This window comes from Melanostigma gelatinosum (genome assembly GCF_949748355.1).
Source record: "Melanostigma gelatinosum genome assembly, chromosome: 17".
Classification (NCBI taxonomy): domain Eukaryota; kingdom Metazoa; phylum Chordata; class Actinopteri; order Perciformes; family Zoarcidae; genus Melanostigma; species Melanostigma gelatinosum.
Genome location: NC_136650.1, coordinates 14,165,271 through 14,183,979, shown reverse-complemented (window position 1 = coordinate 14,183,979; position 18,709 = coordinate 14,165,271). Strand labels below are relative to the sequence as shown.

At 41.7% G+C, this 18,709-nt stretch overlaps 2 protein-coding genes and 1 long non-coding RNA gene across 4 annotated transcripts in view; 1 reads left to right on the top strand and 2 right to left on the bottom strand.

The window, feature by feature from the left end:
• Positions 1 to 1,274: 1,274 nt before the first annotated feature.
• Positions 1,275 to 10,962, bottom strand: mrpl3 (mitochondrial ribosomal protein L3). The gene is made up of 10 exons (XM_079288506.1): positions 10,754 to 10,962; positions 9,700 to 9,881; positions 9,523 to 9,614; positions 8,617 to 8,715; positions 7,201 to 7,300; positions 7,000 to 7,060; positions 6,667 to 6,778; positions 6,404 to 6,481; positions 6,222 to 6,299; positions 1,275 to 1,541 (listed from the first exon to the last, which is right to left on the bottom strand). Exons 1-10 carry the CDS (start codon positions 10,825 to 10,827, stop codon positions 1,392 to 1,394), a joined length of 1,026 nt encoding a protein of 341 aa, XP_079144632.1. The 5' UTR covers positions 10,828 to 10,962; the 3' UTR covers positions 1,275 to 1,391.
• Positions 10,963 to 13,062: 2,100 nt separating this feature from the next.
• LOC306791091 lies at positions 13,063 to 16,551 on the top strand. Of its 2 annotated transcripts, XR_013772736.1 has the most exons (5): positions 13,063 to 13,099; positions 14,311 to 14,527; positions 14,671 to 14,826; positions 14,960 to 15,045; positions 15,232 to 16,551. It is a non-coding gene; the product is annotated as an uncharacterized lncRNA (long non-coding RNA). The 2 variants fall into 2 exon arrangements; XR_013772737.1 differs by having other exon boundaries at positions 13,074 to 14,527.
• Positions 16,552 to 17,228: 677 nt separating this feature from the next.
• The window catches only part of cpne4b (copine IVb), a gene marked incomplete at both ends in the record, with an annotated part of 12,803 nt that continues 11,322 nt past the window's right edge, over positions 17,229 to 18,709 (bottom strand). The window contains one exon of the mRNA XM_079287421.1: positions 17,229 to 17,360. Within this exon, the coding sequence (XP_079143547.1) occupies positions 17,229 to 17,360 (132 nt within the window). The remainder of the gene's footprint in view (positions 17,361 to 18,709) is intronic.

Genomic DNA, 18,709 nt, shown 5'->3' with positions numbered 1-18,709 from the left:
GAATCCATTTCGAGGTGTTTTATTCCTTTAATCTGGTCATTGGTTCATTGGGTGGCGTACCAGACTGAAAAGTGACTAACTGGTCTTCTACCACATCCAAGCACACCAGGCTGGAGTTCATCTTCTTCTCTTTCTGCTCTGCTGCTCTAACAGGCAGCGAACCCCAACCCCAACCCCAATACCCCCCCTTCCAACCTCCCTCCACTCTCTCCTCTCGTCCACCCCCACAAGAGCCTGATGATGTGCAGGCTCCACATAGCAGGACTTTCAAACGACATCATTACCATTTCAAAGAACCTGCTGCTGCCTTATGGACCTACAAGCTGTGGCATGTTATATGGAGCGGGACGTTGTTTTGCCACAAACTAAATCACCACCTTACATGTTATCTAAAAGGCAACCAACTATTGCACGTTTGGTTGTGTGTCGTTTCAATTGGGGGAAAAGGCATCAATGCAGTGTGTGTATCCGCTGATGTTGCAGGGCATCACGACCGCTTGTCAGTTGTTATAATGAAAAAAGGAAAGCCTTGTTTTTGCTGCCGTCAATTACATGGCAGATATAAAGCAGAGACCAACAGAGAGAGGGGCCGAATCACATGCAGGCCTCCGAGGATGCATTTACACTACACGAGACATCAATTGGGAGGAAATGATTCTCATTTGATTATTTATTGCCCGAACAGACGAGGAGGGGGGTCCCACGCGGTGCGGGAGGAAATCTGTCAGCCCACCAGCTTGAGGCGTTCTTAATTTAATACTGCCGATACACAAACACACAGACTTAAGCGCCCAGCAGTTCCTGCTGCAACATTAATGTCCTCAATTATCCTCCTATGCACAAATGTCAACCTTTGTCATGCAGCCTCCATCCCTGCCTCTCCATTAGTCACCCTCCACACCTTCACTAACCGCCTCTCCCACACCTTTGTATTTGCCTCCATAACTTTGAGCACATTCATTGCTCCACCCCTTCCCTCCTGTCTGTATTCCTCTCTCTGCTTTGTGCAACTCATCGTATCCAGCCCCCCCCCCCCCCCCCCTTTATCCTGCTCCGATATTGAACATTTCTCCACCACATCTGCCTCTCTTGTTTTGTTTCACTGTCTTTTTTTTTCTTCTTATCCTCTCTCTGCTTGGGGATCCTCTAGTGACATCACTCCGACAGTTACCATGGTTTCGGAGGGGGGGGGACACGTAATACATTTTAAAATCAAGCAGACGGGCTCTGTGCTGTTGCATCTCACACTAAAATAAACTAGAGGACACAAGACGTTCAAAGCAATTACTCTTTATTACAACATCCAGACATGGTTTGTGGGTTTAGATGAAAACATGACACGTGTGTGTGTGTGTGTGTGTGTGGGGGGGGGGGGGGGGGGGGGGGGGGGGTCAGGTCAGGGTTAATGATGGGTCTGTGTGAATGAACAAGTTATCGTCATACAGGTCTTCATCCAGGTCGCCTTCCTCTTCTGTGAAATAGGTAGGGAAAGGCGGGCTGAGCAGGGTGGAGCTCCTGGTTGGCAGGACAGTATCTCTTACCTTGAGAAAACACACACACACACACACACACACACACGCGCACACACACAGTAACAGCTGTGAGACACTTCTTAATTAGTACTGAAACAATTAAGGGACAGAAAAATGTGCTTCGAGTTGCCAACGGTTTTCAAAATCGTGATTCAAGCAAAAACTGCTCAAATGTGGACAGTTGGGCAGATGGTAGAAGAAAACAGGCACTTTGGTGATGTTACCTTGCGTTCTGGAAAACGTGTTACAGGCATTTACCACTATTTTCGACAGCAAAATCTATTTTCAAATCTAATCAGCAGTTCTCAAACGTTTTCCGTCAGTTGCCCTTCAGAAGCAGGGAAACCTTCAAGAAATCAAATCATGTTTTTGGATTCATGGTTGGCAACATAACATCACAGTGAGTGACGACCTCTTTACATAGAAGCCATTATTGCTAGTGGCAGATGCTGCCATTCCTGCCCTGAATTAATGAATTTTATTTATATAGCGCTTTTCACAGACAGTGGTATCACAAAGTGCTTAACAGAGCAGATATTTAAAAGCATAAAAACACAATGTGACCCAAGGGTCAACAAATTATCTACACAGAGAAAAATTAAAAAATTTAAAATAATAAAAAATAAAATAAAATGTAAAACATATTTTAAGAGCAGGTCTAGGACATGGGTTTACTTTTACACAAACGCCAGCCTAAACAGGTGGGTTTTGAGCTGGCTTTTAAAAGTATTCACAGTATCTGCGAGGTGCAGAGTTGCAGGCAGAGCATTCCAGAGCCTCGGGGCCACTGCCTCAAAGGCTCGGTCACCACGGGTCTTAAATCGTGTGCGTTGGACTGACAGAAGACCTAGAGCGTTTGACCTGAGAGTGCGGGCGGGTGAATAGGGGCGAAGTAGATCAGCTACATAAGCCGGAGCCTGACCGTGAAGTGCTCTGTAAGTGATGGTGAGAATTTTAAAGTGTATCCTAGATGCTACAGGGAGCCAGTGGAGAGATCGGAGTACGGGGGTGACGTGAGACCGTCGATTTGTCCTGGTGAGTAATCTGGCGGCAGCGTTTTGGATGACCTGCAGACGGTTAAGAGCAGGTACACTGAGTGATGTGAAAAGTGAGTTGCAGTAGTCAATGTGTGAAGAGATAAATGTGTGTATGATCATTTCTAATTCAGGTGTTGATCTCAGTTTACTGATATTTCTTAGATGGAAGAAACATGACCTGGACAGATGCTTAACATGAGGGTCAAACGACATGGATCGATCAAAGAAAATCCCAAGATTGCGCAGGTTGCAATGGGCAGCAGAGGAGAGTGGTCTAATAATCTGCCTGATCATGGGGACAAACTCCTCTGGAGCAATAACTAGGACCTCCGTCTTAGAGTCGTTGAGTTGCAAGCAGTTTTCTGCCGTCCAGTCTCTGATGGCATTGACACAGTCCAGGAGCCTAGTTAATGTGAAGGCCTCGCTGGGTTTGAATGACAGATGGAGTTGGATATCGTCTGCATATAAGTGATAGGACACATTATAGCTTTTTATGATCGGTCCCAAAGGTAACAGATAAAGGGAAAATAACAGAGGCCCCAGAACCGAGCCCTGCGGTACACCACAAGACAGTGGAGAGGTAACAGACACAAAATCACCCACAGAGACATTGAAACTTCTGTCATTGAGGTAAGATGTAAACCAGTCTAACGCTATGCCAGATATGCCCACCCAATCACGTAGCCTCTTGATCAGGATGTCATGGTCTACAGTAGGGCTGGGCGATATGGCCTAAAAAAAAAATCTCCGATTTTTTTACAAAAAATCCGATTCACGATTTAAATCGATTTTTTCCCCCACAAATTTTTGCAGATGACAGAAGCTGTTGAAAACATTTTTTTATTTTATTTTGTGATGATTTTCCCTCGTAGGTTGATAAAAATAAAGTGCAAACAAAACCTGAACATTGTAGAAAGGTGCCTGTAGTATACAAAAAGTATTTGGTCACTCTTTTGTTTCCCTGAATCATTTAAATATAAAATTAAATTAAACATAACATTAAATGGCATTAAATAGTAGCCTTCCATTGTAAACAACTGTGCAAATGTAACTTTTTACACTAAGCTTTTCTAACTGAATACACTGATACAAACACAGCATGAAATAAAATGTATGTGACCCTTTAACATTCACATTTTCAAAAGTGCAACATCTGATCTAACATCAACATAACATATTTTGCACAGTAAATAAGTGCATGTAAACAAAATCAAGTGCATTCACAACATAACCAACAGTATTAAACAGTAGTGCATGTTTTTTCTAAATATTTTTTGCCAGGAAGACGGCATCGCTTGTGCTCCCGCGGTCCTGCTCCCTGCTCAGGGCGCAACGCTTCTCCCACTCGGCGGCATGCCTCTGTTTGAGGTGCTGCATTAAATTTGTTGTGCTGCTTGATTTTGTAGCAATAGCTTTTAGACAGACCTTACATCGTGGTGCTGTTTGTTCGGTGTCAGATGACATGAACCCGAACCATTTCCAGACCACCGAAGACACATTCTTCCCTCTCTTAAGAACGAGAGCTTCACTGCTGGCCGCCATTGTTTTCGTTTGTAAACAATGCGCGCGCACTCAACTACGGGAACCCAACGGGGGGGAGGAGTGGGGGCGATTTTCTCGATTTTCAATAAAACACATCGCCTTAAAGCACACATTCGAATTAATCGATTAAATCGATTTATCGCCCAGCCCTAGTCTACAGTGTCAAATGCAGAACTGAGGTCCAGAAGAACTAACACAGAGCAGTCACCTGCATCAGCACACATGAGAATGTCATTTGAAACCCTCAGGAGAGCGGTTTCAGTAGAGTGTTGCTTACGAAACCCAGACTGGAACTTGTCGTACATGTTGTGCCTCTCCAGTGCAGCAGTAAATTGTTTGGCCACCACTTTCTCTAAAATGTTGGACAAGAAAGGCAGTTTTGATATGGGCCTGTAGTTCATGGGCAAAGCTGGATCTAAGTTCGGTTTCTTTAATATGGGCTGGATCGTGGCATGTTTGAAATAGGACGGGACAATTCCTGTAGACAATGAGGTATTGACAATAGATGTTACGGCAGGGCCAATAGTTAGCAGATAAACCCGAGGAATTCTCAAGGGAACGAGTACAAGGATTCAAATCTTCACAATATCATTATTCTTACTAATAATCTTGTTACAGCTTAACATTTTAATCAATTACTAAAATGATTCATAATTTGAATCAATAAAACATCTATTCTTCATTTACATAGGGTCATTAGAGCTGCACAGAACAATACAAATAAACAATGAACAAACATTAACCTGCTTGTGTGCCCTTTAGGGCAATATAATCTAAGTCAGGGATTCCCAAAGTGGGGTGCGCGCATTCGCAAAAGTGCATGCGGTGCATGCGCATTCGCAAAGTGGGGTGCGCGAGCTGCCTCTAGGGGGTGCGCGAGAGGAAAAGTGTAATGGCGGTCTGATGGTGTAATAATATTAAATCTAAAAAAAAAATGTAATTTTAATTTAAAAACTGTCAGGTGGGACATCTGAAGCTATCAGTCGTAAAAGAGGAGAGGGACAGAGAGAGAGAGAGGAATCGGAGGCGAGGGGAACGGAGAGGTGGGTTGGGGAGAGACCGGGAGAAGAAATCGAGCCAGAGTCAGAGGAAGATGAGACGGAGGAGACCGAAAAGGAGGAAGGGATTGCACAGACAAATCGGGAGCACATCGGCCCATCGCGGAGTCAAGGTGAAAGAAGAGGAAACGAGAGTGAGCATCAGACTGGGAAAAAAAGAGGAAATATGATGAAAAGTATCTGTGTCTGGGCTTCACTTGGATTGGCAACGCAGATTCCCCAAAGCCACAGTGCGTGGTGTGCAGTGAGGTTCTGGCTAACAGTCTGAAGCTCTTATTTACGTCGCCACCTGAACACCAAGCATGCCAGTGCAAGTCAAAAGCCCCTTACATTGTTTATATCGAAATTGGAGGAGTTACAAAACAGCCCAAAACAACTGGAGTCTCATTCATGTGTTGGTCTATAAATGACGCACTACGGGCTTCATATCTGGTTACAGAATAGCGAGAAAGGGGCTACCGCACACAATCGCCAAAGACGTGTGCTTGCCAGCTGCCAGAGAGATGGTGGAATGTATGATTGGAGAGAAAGAAGCAAACAAGTTGGACATGATCCCGGTGTCCAACAACACTGTGTCGCGCGAGCAAACTGTGTAAAAAGTTTGGGAACCGCTGATCTAAGTGAATCTAGGAGTGTGTGTGTGTGTGTGCGTGAGTGTGTGTGTAACACAGCTGAGCTGGGTGAAATGCAATGCACATTTGTATTCATTACCGCTTGTCTGCAAAACAAACAATAGGCCGAGTGTGTGTCCACGCACACAAAAAAAGGCGAACACAACCTGCTGAGTATGGAGATGGATGCTGTGGATATTATTAACATCATTAAGGTGCTCGCTTCCATTCCCTCACAGAAGAACACACAAACACAAACGGATGCACACACACACACACACGCTGCTGATCCAGCACAGTGTAGATGGATCGCACTGTCTTGCAGCTGTGAAGGTAGTTTTACAGGTGCAAGGTCACTTGTCTCTGTCAGAACACGAAGCATGCTGGGATTGACCTTCGATCTCATACATCACAAGTGTTTCCGAATATGATTATTTTTACCTTCAATACGCAGTTCTTGTGGCCGGGCACAGAGCCGTTGACATAGAGCACATTATACTTGGTATTGACCCTCCATATCTGGAAGAGAGAGGATGCAGATGAAAGAGCATTGAACTGACATTGCAGGCAAAGACAAAGAAAACTTCAGCACCATGACCGTGTGTCCTTGTGAGTGTGTGTACCTTCAGTCCATACGCTGTGACGAAGATGTTGCCCATCATGCCGGGCATCTTTTTCCCTTTGAAAACCTTGGCTGGATCCTAGACGCAGATGATGAAAGACACATGCGCTCACATGACCGGATTATGGGAAGCCAACTGTTCATATCTGGCGTGGACGAGCGTCTGACACAGTACGTGTGTGTGTGTGTGTGAGCATTTTACTCAGTGCGTGTGTGTGTGAGCGTTTTACTCAGTACGTGTGTGTGAGCGTCTGTGTGTCTTACCCCTCCAGGTCCAGAAGCTCCTGGTCTGCGATGAGTTTTGGTTTGGCCGTGGGTGGCTGGCTGACCTTTGAACCCGTATCGCTTCATCACGCCTTGAAACCCCTTACCAATGCTACACACACACGCAACAAAATTCATACTTTTACATTCAAGTATGTTGACTTGTTGCCTCAGAGGATAGGGTTATAAAAAGAGAGGTTTGGACTTTCTTGTAAAGTAAAAAAAGCAATCTTCAAAATGTGATGCTTGGAGCTGAAAGAGGGCAATAAGTGGGAGAGGAAGCAAAGAGGAAGCGCCAGCGAGGAGGGAAAAGCTGGCAGAAACATAACTTACGATTTGGCTGTGATGTCCACATATTGGCCTGGACGGAAATGTGCGGCATAAAGAGGAGTGCCTGAACACACAACAAACAAGATCACATTACATTTGTACCAAAACGGCCAAAAACTAAAAAAAATGATTCTATTGTGCGACATGAAAAACATAGTAAATGAGTATTTATTTACTTATAAAAGCTAAATCACGTGTGTTTACCTGGCTTGATGAGGGCGTTGTCTGAGACTTTGAAGGTGGTGACTTTATGTTTGGGAGGCACGCCCGCATTCCGGAACATCTCCATTTGCTCTTCAGACCTCTGTCGGTCAGAGTGACGGAAAGAGAGAGAAAATGTGCGAGGAAGCAATGTGAGAAGGAACAGCAGTTGGACTTTGGCATATTAAAATTAACAGTGGGCCCTGTTATAACTGTACAGCAGCCAAACGCACGCGCACGCACACACACGCACGAACGCACGCACGCACACACGCACACAGGCATACGCGCGCACACACTTGGCGGTGAGCGCCTCTGACATTTGCTTTCGCTCGGCTCGCTCTCATCTCAGCCCCTCCAGTCACTCTACACTCTCTCGCTCCCTTTCAACAGACGGGTGAGAAGCAGCCTGCCAGAGCTTCTCACTCCGACAAACTGACTGGAACGCGATGCGGCCGCGTGAGAGGGATTCTAAAACAACCTGTCAAGCTATCAAGACCCAATGAATACATTACACTTTGATTTATACAGCCGTGTTCTTTTTTTCCCCTTAACCATAAAAAGACAGATGCAACATTTAGAAAGAAAAAATGCCTCCTCATACATACTAAGAGGCCATTTAAAAAGAACAAAAACAAACAAACTGTCTACTCTTTTTGAGATAGACATGTTGGTTCACAGGACAGCCAGTGTTGCGAGAGATGAGAGACTGATGTGTTGGTGGGTGAGTATAATTTCCTGACTCTGGATCTGTATTCATGAACGCTTTTAGAACTGGGAGGCCTGATGTGATCTCAATGCTACGGGGAAATGACAAAAAGTCAGTCGTGCTTCCATAAAGCTGTCGCACCGATTAGATTTTATTTTTCATGATTATGAAATGTAGCCAAAACTAAAATGAGCAAACAATGGACATTGTGATGTGAGTGAGTATTTGGCTGCTCTGCTGGCATTAAGAGCATAGCGACGGGTACGATAAGATATTCTCACACAATTTAGTACAAATTGAACGGTTCAACAAGTCATCAGTTTCAGCCATTAATGAATATTACATGTAAAGTAATTGTCTATAATGTTGAGATTTTTTGGTGGAATTTTGAGTGAATAATTCAAACCAAAACATTTCTTTGTATTGTTATGTATTATTGAGTAATGATGCAATTTCTAGGTAAAAAATAAATAAGCAGAAAATAATTATGAGACGTTTCTGTTCTGGGACAGCTGCTGAACGACCTCTCATGGAATAACAAAGCAGAGGCATTTCAGCTTTCTATGATTATCCTCACATGTCTATTACTTATCACAAACCTAATCCAAGTAATATCTTTGTCTTCCAAAATGTTACTTCTCATACAACCTGCAGTAACTATGGCCTCGATCAACATGCATTATTTAATGATATTAACAGATGTTTCTTACATGGAACGGTGATACGTTTTTGCCTCCGACCAAGAGGGCGGCAGTGTGTCCATCATATTCTTCCTTGGACAAATGCTTTATTACATGGCAGTCCTGCACCTGGAACAAAACAACAGAGGCTGGATTAACAACAGTCAACAATGTGCAACTCTGACCTATAACATATAATATGCAATTAGCTGAAAGTGTAAAACACTTAAATATGGGGCAACTGGCTCACTCACAGAACCTCACTATCACTACGTTTAGGATGACATCACCATTTAGCAGAACGTGATACATTGCGAGTAAATCAGAGGACGAGGAAAGAAGAGGAAAATATAACCCACATGAATGACAAAATGTCATTTTACAAAGCAACATTCAAAATCCTGTACTGTTAATTGTCCCATACTTTCAGTGTGGCTCCAGATAGAACATGTACCACAATGCCAAAGTGTTGGGAGTACTTTCACCCCGAGAAAGTACAATTAAATGCTCTACTCTTCCATCTAGCACAGACTGTTCCCGAGTCAGCTGAAAAGAAACAAATGACTATGAATCAGCAGAGGGGAAAGAAGTTTGTGTTTGTCCTTGATTCTGATATGACGTGGAGGTGATGACAAAGTCTTCGTGTTAACTTTGACATTTTACTTTAAATTGCAATCGGAGTTTGTTGTGCTACCCAATACAGTGAGTCACTATCAATAAAGAGGAGAGTTTGCGCACACGGCTAGAGTTTGCAGTTCCCCCCCCCCCCACCACCACACTCTGCAGAACAATCAAATGTATTTGACTGATACTTTAACCTGCTGCTCATTTCATTACAGATCACAAACGTACATCATCATTACTGAAGAACATCTGCGGTTGTTTTGATGCAAAGTGAAGGCACAACAGCTGTGTGTGTGTGTGTGTGTGTGCTACCTGTAACATGGTAGCGACATGTCTTTCGCCTGTTTTTGTCCAGATAGGAGCCATCCCCAACTTTACGGCTACTAGCCCAACTCTTCGACTACCTGGGCAGAGGAGCAGATGAAGAGAGGTTGACGTGTGAGTGAACAGAACGTGATGTTCACAGCTCTCCCCGACCACGACACCTACCCTGTGTCCACTCGTGTCGCTGCCAGGGCTCATCTTTGAGCGGGTTGAGCTTATCAGCCGTTTGTTGCCTGTATTCCTGCGCCGCGCTCTTTCTCATGTACTCCTGGTTGTCCTCTGTGAGGTGTTCATCAAACCACGTTGTGGTCTTTACCGTCCGAATACAAGCCGCCACGTGGGCAGGACTGCAAGAAAAAAGAAATTCAGGGAATTAGGTGGAGCTATTTCCCAGTAAGACCATCACCGACGTCCAGAGCTGGATAATGACCAGCAACTGTGTCCAGGGAGCATGTGTGCTTATTACTTAACGACTGCAAATAATTATTCTTTTGCCTTGTCAATTAATGTTAAATTGCAGAACATAGTTAGATATACCCATTGCAATTTAAAGAGTTTGAGGCTAATTTGTGCATTCACTGTTTAACCTAAACTAAATATGGCCTTGCTGCCTCAGATCTCATACTACTGTCACTTTAGTAATATTAATAATAATATGTCCTCGCGGATGAATAACAAGCAGGTTCACACATCCACAGGGACAGTTTGTGCATCACTGCTTAGTGACGAGTCAGTCAATAAGCTTCATTTTAAAAAGTTACACAGGACTGAATGAACCGTGGTGACATGTTGTCGTAATAAAGTCTGCCCACCAACACGTGACTCATGTGTTACTGTAGACTGGTTCATCAGTTCTGTCCTTTATAAACAGTCTCCACATCATTTAGTATTTCGTGCAACATTAGAGCACTACAAATCTAAAACAAAACATACACCAAAAGAATAAAAGTCAAGAAACCATGAGAAACTGTAGGAAATATTTACACAATTACGTTTGCTATAAGAGACAATTAAGCTAGTTTTGGTGGTACTTTGCAGAGGGGGGGGGGGGGGGGGGATGATAACGGTAGCTAATTTATATGCAAATAAAAGGATAGGACATAAACAACAAGAACAGCGTAGAATTAGACTGTACAGGTAATGCCCGACAGCAACCTACGTGCTGAAGCTGACTTCAGTTCAGTTACATTGACACAACTAGCCAGTTAGCATTAGCCACCTTTCAGCTGCTGTCCGGAGAGAAAATATTCGAGTTCCCCGCTGAAGAAGAAACCGACAGCTCCACGACGCCATTGCGCTCTGTAACGTGTACACTTGGCTACATATGAATATGTAAAAAACTATCCACAAACTAAAGGAGCACGAGCTCTCACAGCATACCCACAACCATGCCTTCGATTTCGTCCTGTTCTAAATGTCACCCTGGCTACTTCCGGTCCGTGAGATAAACAGATCCCCTGCACAGAGGGTCATGAAAATGGTTCCACACAACTATTTCTATTTCTTAATTTGATACTCTGATACTCCAAAACGCGATTCAACTGTTACAGTTTTATAAAACTTAATGTTGCTAAAGATTTGATACAAATAACCCAACAGAAACGAAACTAAATGTTGAATTTCAAAGTTCATTCTTGACCTTGGAAACAACAATTGACATAACAATTTCCCTTATTTAGTAGTTTTCGAGCTTTCAATCATACAACGTGATCTTCATTGAGAGATGGATTTTGCTAAGTTGTCCTGAAAATGTTGATGTTTACATTTCCATTCATGAGCTCTATACAAGGCATAAATAAATAAAGAACAATGATGAATAAAACAAATAAGCACGATAAATGTGTTGTATTTTGAAGGGTATCAAGTAAAACAAGTCACATTGAAAATCTCCTGAATTTTAACGATACACTGGGTAACATTTGAAACTTTTTTTAAAATTCATTGTTAGTATTAATGACTCATTGTCCCAGGTAATTGTATTAAATATAAAACATATAGCTTAAGATAATGATATTATATTTGATCATAGACCAGAAAAGATGAGTATAGAAGGTACAGTATTGCTCCTTATCAGTGGTTTCATCCAGCCTTTATACATCCGATGCACTCACTGTCTCTCAGTGTAATTCCTCTGATGTCAGTGGTCTCTGAAACAGATATCAGGAGGTTCCTCTGTTGAATACTGATCAGACTGTCAGAGGCGGAGGCACGCATGGAGTGTACTCTCAGGACGGCACAACTTTGGTTTTCCCGAATTAACTATATGGAGATTTGTGAGATAATTTATTCTTGTGTTTTAATGTCTGTCTGGGAGATATAGAGAGTGAAAGAGAAATGTTGTGGATGAAGGTGTCATGAACCAGCACTCCACAATACTTGAAACTGCAACACAAACAAATAACAGTGTCAACCAGGGCTGTCCATTAGAGACAGAGATAGAGGTATGTGATATCTAAGTGGAGGTCTGCATAAACAAATAGTCTGTTGCAAACGGAGAAACAGAAGGTCAAAGGGAAAAATAAATCAAGTCTTTGTTGTCTTTCTTTTTAATTCTAGGTTATATCGCCACCCTGAACACACAAAATGCATTTTGAGTTATGTCACTTGGGAGGAAGTCAATTTGTTACACATGAATTCCTTGGAGAACCTTACAATGACCATAAATACATGTCCAGCCCCACACCTTACGCTATCCTTTACCAAAAACCAAGTATACATCTAAAATTGAATTGAATCCCAGGCAATTTATCGACATATTTATGTACCCACAACATGATTAATACAAGTACACGTACACACAAACATTGGATCACACCGAAATGAGAAAAACAAAGTGTCTTTATTTTAATCAACATGCAGAATACAGAAAAAAACAGTTTTCAGCTCACTGATGAGTGTCTACCACACACGCTTTGCTAACCTCCCAAAACTCTTTACAATGTAAGAAGGTTATTAAGAAATTATTACAATTATTAAGTTGTTCATTTCCATTTAGCAAAATCTCAAACAAATCTGTAGAAAAGAACCCCCAAACACCCACGACAACCCTGCATGTCACTCAAATGACAGAGATACTTCATTTCGTAACTAGCAAGCGGGTACTGGAGATTGGATATTAGCAGGAGATGAATTATTCATGCATTTATGCGGTACACTAACAGGGCCACTACCGTTGCCATAAATAACATTTGCAATGCTAATTCTAAGCATTGCAGGCTATGCAGTCACAGATTTGATATTACTACTCACAGATCTTTTGGTTTACTTACGCTACACTCAAAAAAACGATTCAAGCCCTTCTTAAAGGTGACACATTTAAATCGTGTTTGATTAATTGAAATATATCAAGTTAAAAAATGAACACATTTATATTTAATGGGTCTAACATAAAATGCATGAATACTTTCATTTATTAGATTTATTTGGGTTAGATGGTGTGTATCAACTCAAAATAAATGTGTTTGGTTGGGGGACTACCCCTTGCGCCTGTACCAGATCACGTGCTCTCAGTGTCTTTCCCCCCTTTCCGACTGCAGCAAGATTCAAACCGACCGTCCATTCTTTGGTAAGTAACTTTATATATTTTGTTGTAGTAGTTTAGAATGTACCTCGTTGTCAATCAAGGCTTCCATTCTGTAATAATGACCACAATGTGTGGAACAGACGTGATAACTTAGCCACACGACTGTTCCGTTTTTAATAAGATCGAAGGCACACAGGCTAGCTGGCAGGCTAGCTAGCAAGCTAGGTAGCCAACGTGGTTTGCATTATAGAGCAGACCAGAGATCAGGGTACTGTCATTAATACGGCTTGGACGCAGCGCCGAAGGCTTCCTTATGAACTGTCTGTATGCACTAAAAAACAGTAGGAGAGCAGTTAAACGAGCAGACTACGGTCTCCCCCTTTCCAGCGCCATAATGTCGGCAGGCAGAGCAGGCCGCAGAAGGCCACTCTCTCTAGGAGTGGGCGTTCAGTTGTAGTGGGTTTAGCCACGTTTTCTTCACTGAAAAATGTTTAATATGAATAAATCATGAGCTCATAAAACCGCTGAATTCCTCTCACTCGCGCGGGCACCTGATGCATGAACACACGGAAGTCAGCGGTGTTTTATCGCAGCAGCCATAGAAATAGAACGAGCGTAGAACGGACATTCCCATTCAAACCGATGTAACGGTATCAGAGCAGCGGCAGTTTGTACGTGTACCGTCGTCATTGTGAAGAACTGATCGATGTAGCGGGCTAACTTTTCTGTTATACTACGGTCAATGCGCAGTGTTGAGCACTATTTTCTTTTGAACTAGTAAAACGACCAAGACAAACATCGATGTCCGTTCTACTCATTGTATTTCTATGACCTTACACTGTGTGAACGCAGGCAGGAGTGCGAATGAGTTTTCAAGGCAAACAGTTTGATATTTTATTAAAATGACGGTCTTAATCTTATTTAACACGCTTGCATGATTTGATTGCTGTTGTATGTAGCTTTAGTGTTGCTGTAAAAGGTGAATTGCTAGTCTATTCTAAATGGTAACATTATATCTGCGAGTGCTCCAAAGCACTTTTGACTTGACTTTGTTTTATGTGAACTTTGGATTATTCCAGCCTTTCCCTCCACTAATATATTTATCTCATCTTTTGCAGTTTGATCAGCATTACCAAGCTTCTTGAGGCAACCTCCTAATGATAGCACGTAATAGGTTATATGCTCGATGCGAGCTGATCTCTCATTGTTATTTGTTCAGTTTGATATGTACTAATTCTCTTTATTCTCTTTAGGACTCTGCATGTGGCAGTGTAAAGAATGCAGTTTGGAACTAGCTAGCAGGTATTTCTTGTTGCATGGGCATTGTAGGGGCAGTTATCGCTATACATGTCCATACATTGCCCATGTACATTCAATACATGGAGTAAGCTTCTAAATCACACATGCTGAACTGCACATTCAACCAGAGATTGTGGAGCAGAGGCCCCTTCCCTGTTCCAGCAAAGTTAAGTAAGTAAATGTGTGTTTCTATGTGTTTACCATTTTGATGATTAATGGCTTCACAATCGCAATTTGAATCTAATAATCCCACATAATGTGATAGTAATTATAATAAACAAGTAACAAACAGCTGTATTTTGTTTGTTATTCAGGTCAATAACAGAGTTCCTGCTGATCACCACCAAACTATTTCAATCAAAGTTCATGTCACAGCTGGACCTCTTCTCAGACTCCCTGATACAGGGCTTAAAGAGCAAAGGAGGTGTGAAGGAGAAAAGGTCAAGGATGTCCTGACCATCAATGATTTGGTTAGTACATATGTATACAATATTAGTTTCACTGTATTGGGGTGGTTATTGTAATATTTTCTTGTCCATATCTGCTTTTTTAAAAACATGTGATGAATAGTAAATGGCCTGCTTTTATTCTGCTTTCATCCAGAACTTTTAGTGTGATGACATCAACACCAAAAGGGAGTGCATCTGAGAAGCCTACCTCAATGAAGATCCAGACTCTTTATCAATCTGGTAAGTTTATCGCAATATGTTTCCCATGTAGCGTCAAAGTGTTACCCACATATATATATATATATATATATATATATATATATATATATATATATATATATATATATATATATATATATATATACATATATATACATGTTTGTGGATTAACTTAACACAAGTTTTCTGTGTTTGTGTTGTTATCAGGCTTCCGCCGCTGAGGATGCAGTGAGGGACATCGCATTCACTGTCATAAGGATTTACATGATCCAAAGAGATGGGGAGCCAGAGGACGTGGGACTTGATCAACTGCATTAAAGTCCTGAACAACGTAGACGGTGTCATCATGGCGTTCATCATGATTTGGGCTAATTTGTGCCCTTAATCTAAGCTTTCCAGACAACTTCAAGTACATCTTTGAGCTTCTCCAGAAGGTCATAATGAATTTGGATGGGCACAAGCTGAATTCTAAGATACAGGAGCTGAAAATCAAGATGTTTGCACAAGAGGTGAACACCAAGTGACAAAGCCAAAGAATCTTATCAGATCTTTTGGATGTTTTCTACTTTCATCTTCCGCCCAGTCAACGACAATCCATGACCTCATGGATGTTTTCCTGGTTCTGACATTTTGAAAAAATTGACTAAGCTGCACAGAGGCAAGCCAGAGACTGTAAATTACGGAACTTTTACATGTCACTGCAAGCTTGGTTAAGTGTTTACCCGCAGAAAGTTTTGCCCAATTCACCTCCACATCCTAACTCGAGTGTTATTACTCTCTAACGTCAACTTGCACGTCCATTTTCCTCGTTGTCTGATTGAATGACTCTCTACTCGAGTTGAAATGGACCCTAACACGGTTCAATACGCTGTAACTTCCATTGACTATGAGTATCCTTGTTATTTATAATCTATAAGTTTTAGTTTGTGGATGTTTTGTGATTTTACTGTTGTAGCCCAAAAGTGGTCCGAGTTGCCTGTTTCTGCACATGATAACACATCATCGGCTATTCTTCAGTGTAAAGGAGTCCTTTTGTACTACCATCTGTACTGGTAGGAAAGAAAACAGCTGTATTGCTCTTGACAAACCAAAGTAGTGGGAATTTAGCACTTGCAATAGTGGTTGTACATATCGATTGCAGGAAGTTTTGTGCTTTTTGGAAATGATAGTTTCTGGTGAATGACTACACTGCAGTGCAATGATAGTCCCTGTTTGGAGAGCAGTGCATAGCCTCCACCCTCATGGCGTCTTTGTTTGTGGCGCCAAGGGATTTGGGATAGCTTGGTATTTATTTGTCACCAGTTGTGGAGCTGTTACAAGACTACTGTTTTAATATTTAAAAACGATGAAAGATGCACTGTATAGATCCTTTTGGAATTTTTTTGCTATCCTTTTCTGATCAGTGTTTTTGTAAAAAAAAGCAAATTATATTTAAAAAATGAAATGCAGGCTCTAGAATCATGGATGTTCAGATTTGTACCATATTTAATGTATTTAAGCATTTTCAATAAAAAACACTTGAACTAGGTTTTGTCTCGTGTCTTAATTGGGGGTCAAATTAAAAAAAAGTTTTTTACCTGATTAATTCATTTCCAATGAATTGTACTATATTGAGTTGGACTAACACAAATCAATTTCATTTCATGAATGGTATTTTTTTATTTAGGTTGTATTTGATAAAATTGAGTCGGACTAACTCAATTTAATTATAGTGCATGGATGTTTTTAGTTCAAGTTAGGTTTAACTATATTTCCTCGGTGGAAAACCTGCCCACAATTTAATTGAGTTCATCCAATGAATTATTTTTTTGAGTGTACTTGCTAGTTATCTAAATAAGGTAGGAATGTCATTTCTTTGGGTGGGCTATGGTCTGAGTCTGCATGCTGGTTCAAAAGACTGCTCTTATTTCTATAAATATCTTTTAGGTATACAGTAGATAGTAATAATTTCCCAGGTGACGCCATTGTGGCCAAACATGCAACAGTCATCAACGGAGTAGTTCAAATTGTTTCACCAGAACGAACTAATTCTCTGAGCTAGACTACTTTATGTATTATGTAATATGGTTATGCGTTTGTTTATGTGTGTATATGTGCTTGTGCTTTTACTTGTGGATATGTATTGTACATACATACATTTGTATATGTATATATATACATGATATATGTGTGTATTTGAGTGTATGTTTGCATGTAGTCCATTGTCAGGGACTGAAGGTTCTTGTGGACTCATAGTCCGACATACACTTGGGTTTGATGCCTTTTGCGTTGTAGTAATCCACCACCTGGTTAGGGACTTCTGCCAAAACACTCTTAGCCAGTGCAGCTGGGGAGGCCTGGAGACACAGAGACAGAAGAGAGGGGTCACAAATACACACACATCATCAGCCATGCATGATTCTAGGATGCTACGATTTACCGTTGTGTTGCTATCAGCCGGAAGCTGTCAAAGATCAGGACTAGTGAGACTGATGTTATCAGACAAGCTCATTTGAAAACCTCAAAACGTCCCTGCTTTCACCTTTTTGTCCTCTAGTGTCATAGTTTGTTTGCTATGGAGAAAAGCTCATCAGATCCTGTCTATTCATTAAAAACAATGCGTGAAAGCAAACTCTTTACACATTACAAAAGCAAATGATCATTCATTAAACCTGGGCACAGATAATACTGGAAAGTAGTCCCCTTGTGTTTGTTCCTGTTTTGCTATTATTTGAGAAAAAACAAAAGGCAATTACAATTTTCATGGGTCAGCATAGGTTTGTGTGAAATTTTCCGAACAGGAACCATTGCAGCCAATAAAAAATCAGTTTGTGTTTGAAACCTCCACACTGAATTACAAAAAACGACGACATTAATTGGAGCTATTTGTAGCTCGGATACTCGTGCTAGCCTTGCAGAATTCTCATAATCGCCTCAGCTAAGTGTTTATTTTTATTCATTGTATTCTGATCTATTATGTCCTCTGTGGATGGTTCAACACTGGGGCAATTATTTCTGTGCTTTCATGTGTGTATGACTTTTTCCTTTTTCCTCTTTGCTTTTTATTTTCTTACACATAACTCATAAAAAACAGTCACAAAAAGACCTGTCTTATTCCATCAAAGGACTAGATTGATGATGGATTAAATGTAAGACTTTTCCTTTGAAATATACAGTTAAAAAAGAGAAGCACATTCTTATGCGTACATGAATTCACACACATAACTTTGCACGCATACAAGTCAGCCACTCCTCTACCTGAACGCTCACATGCTCCCACACCGCACACACCTCCAAATCCTGTAAGTCAGAGAGAGTCTGTCGTATACGCCGTCTCACATAATTCCAGAGACAATGCACCATCAAAGTGCACCCACCCCGACCCCACTCCCTCTCCTTCCTCCTCTCATTTCCACCCTCCCTCCCAGCTCCTATCTACCTGTTATCCCCCACTCTGCCTGTCTCACAGCAGCTCCGTCCTGCTAATCCCTTCTGAAAAGAAACGACAGAGCAGAAAATCACCTCTCCACCTCTGTCACACACTCCCTCGCTCCCTTTTGTCTTTAGCTCCGGTCTCCTGTTGACCCCCCCCCCCCCCCCGCGCCACAACCACAACCACCGGGCACTGTCTCTCTCCCTCCACTTTCCTCTTCTGCTCCTCCACATTTGTTCTTCACCTCTCCTCTCTGACTGTCTCTCTATTTAC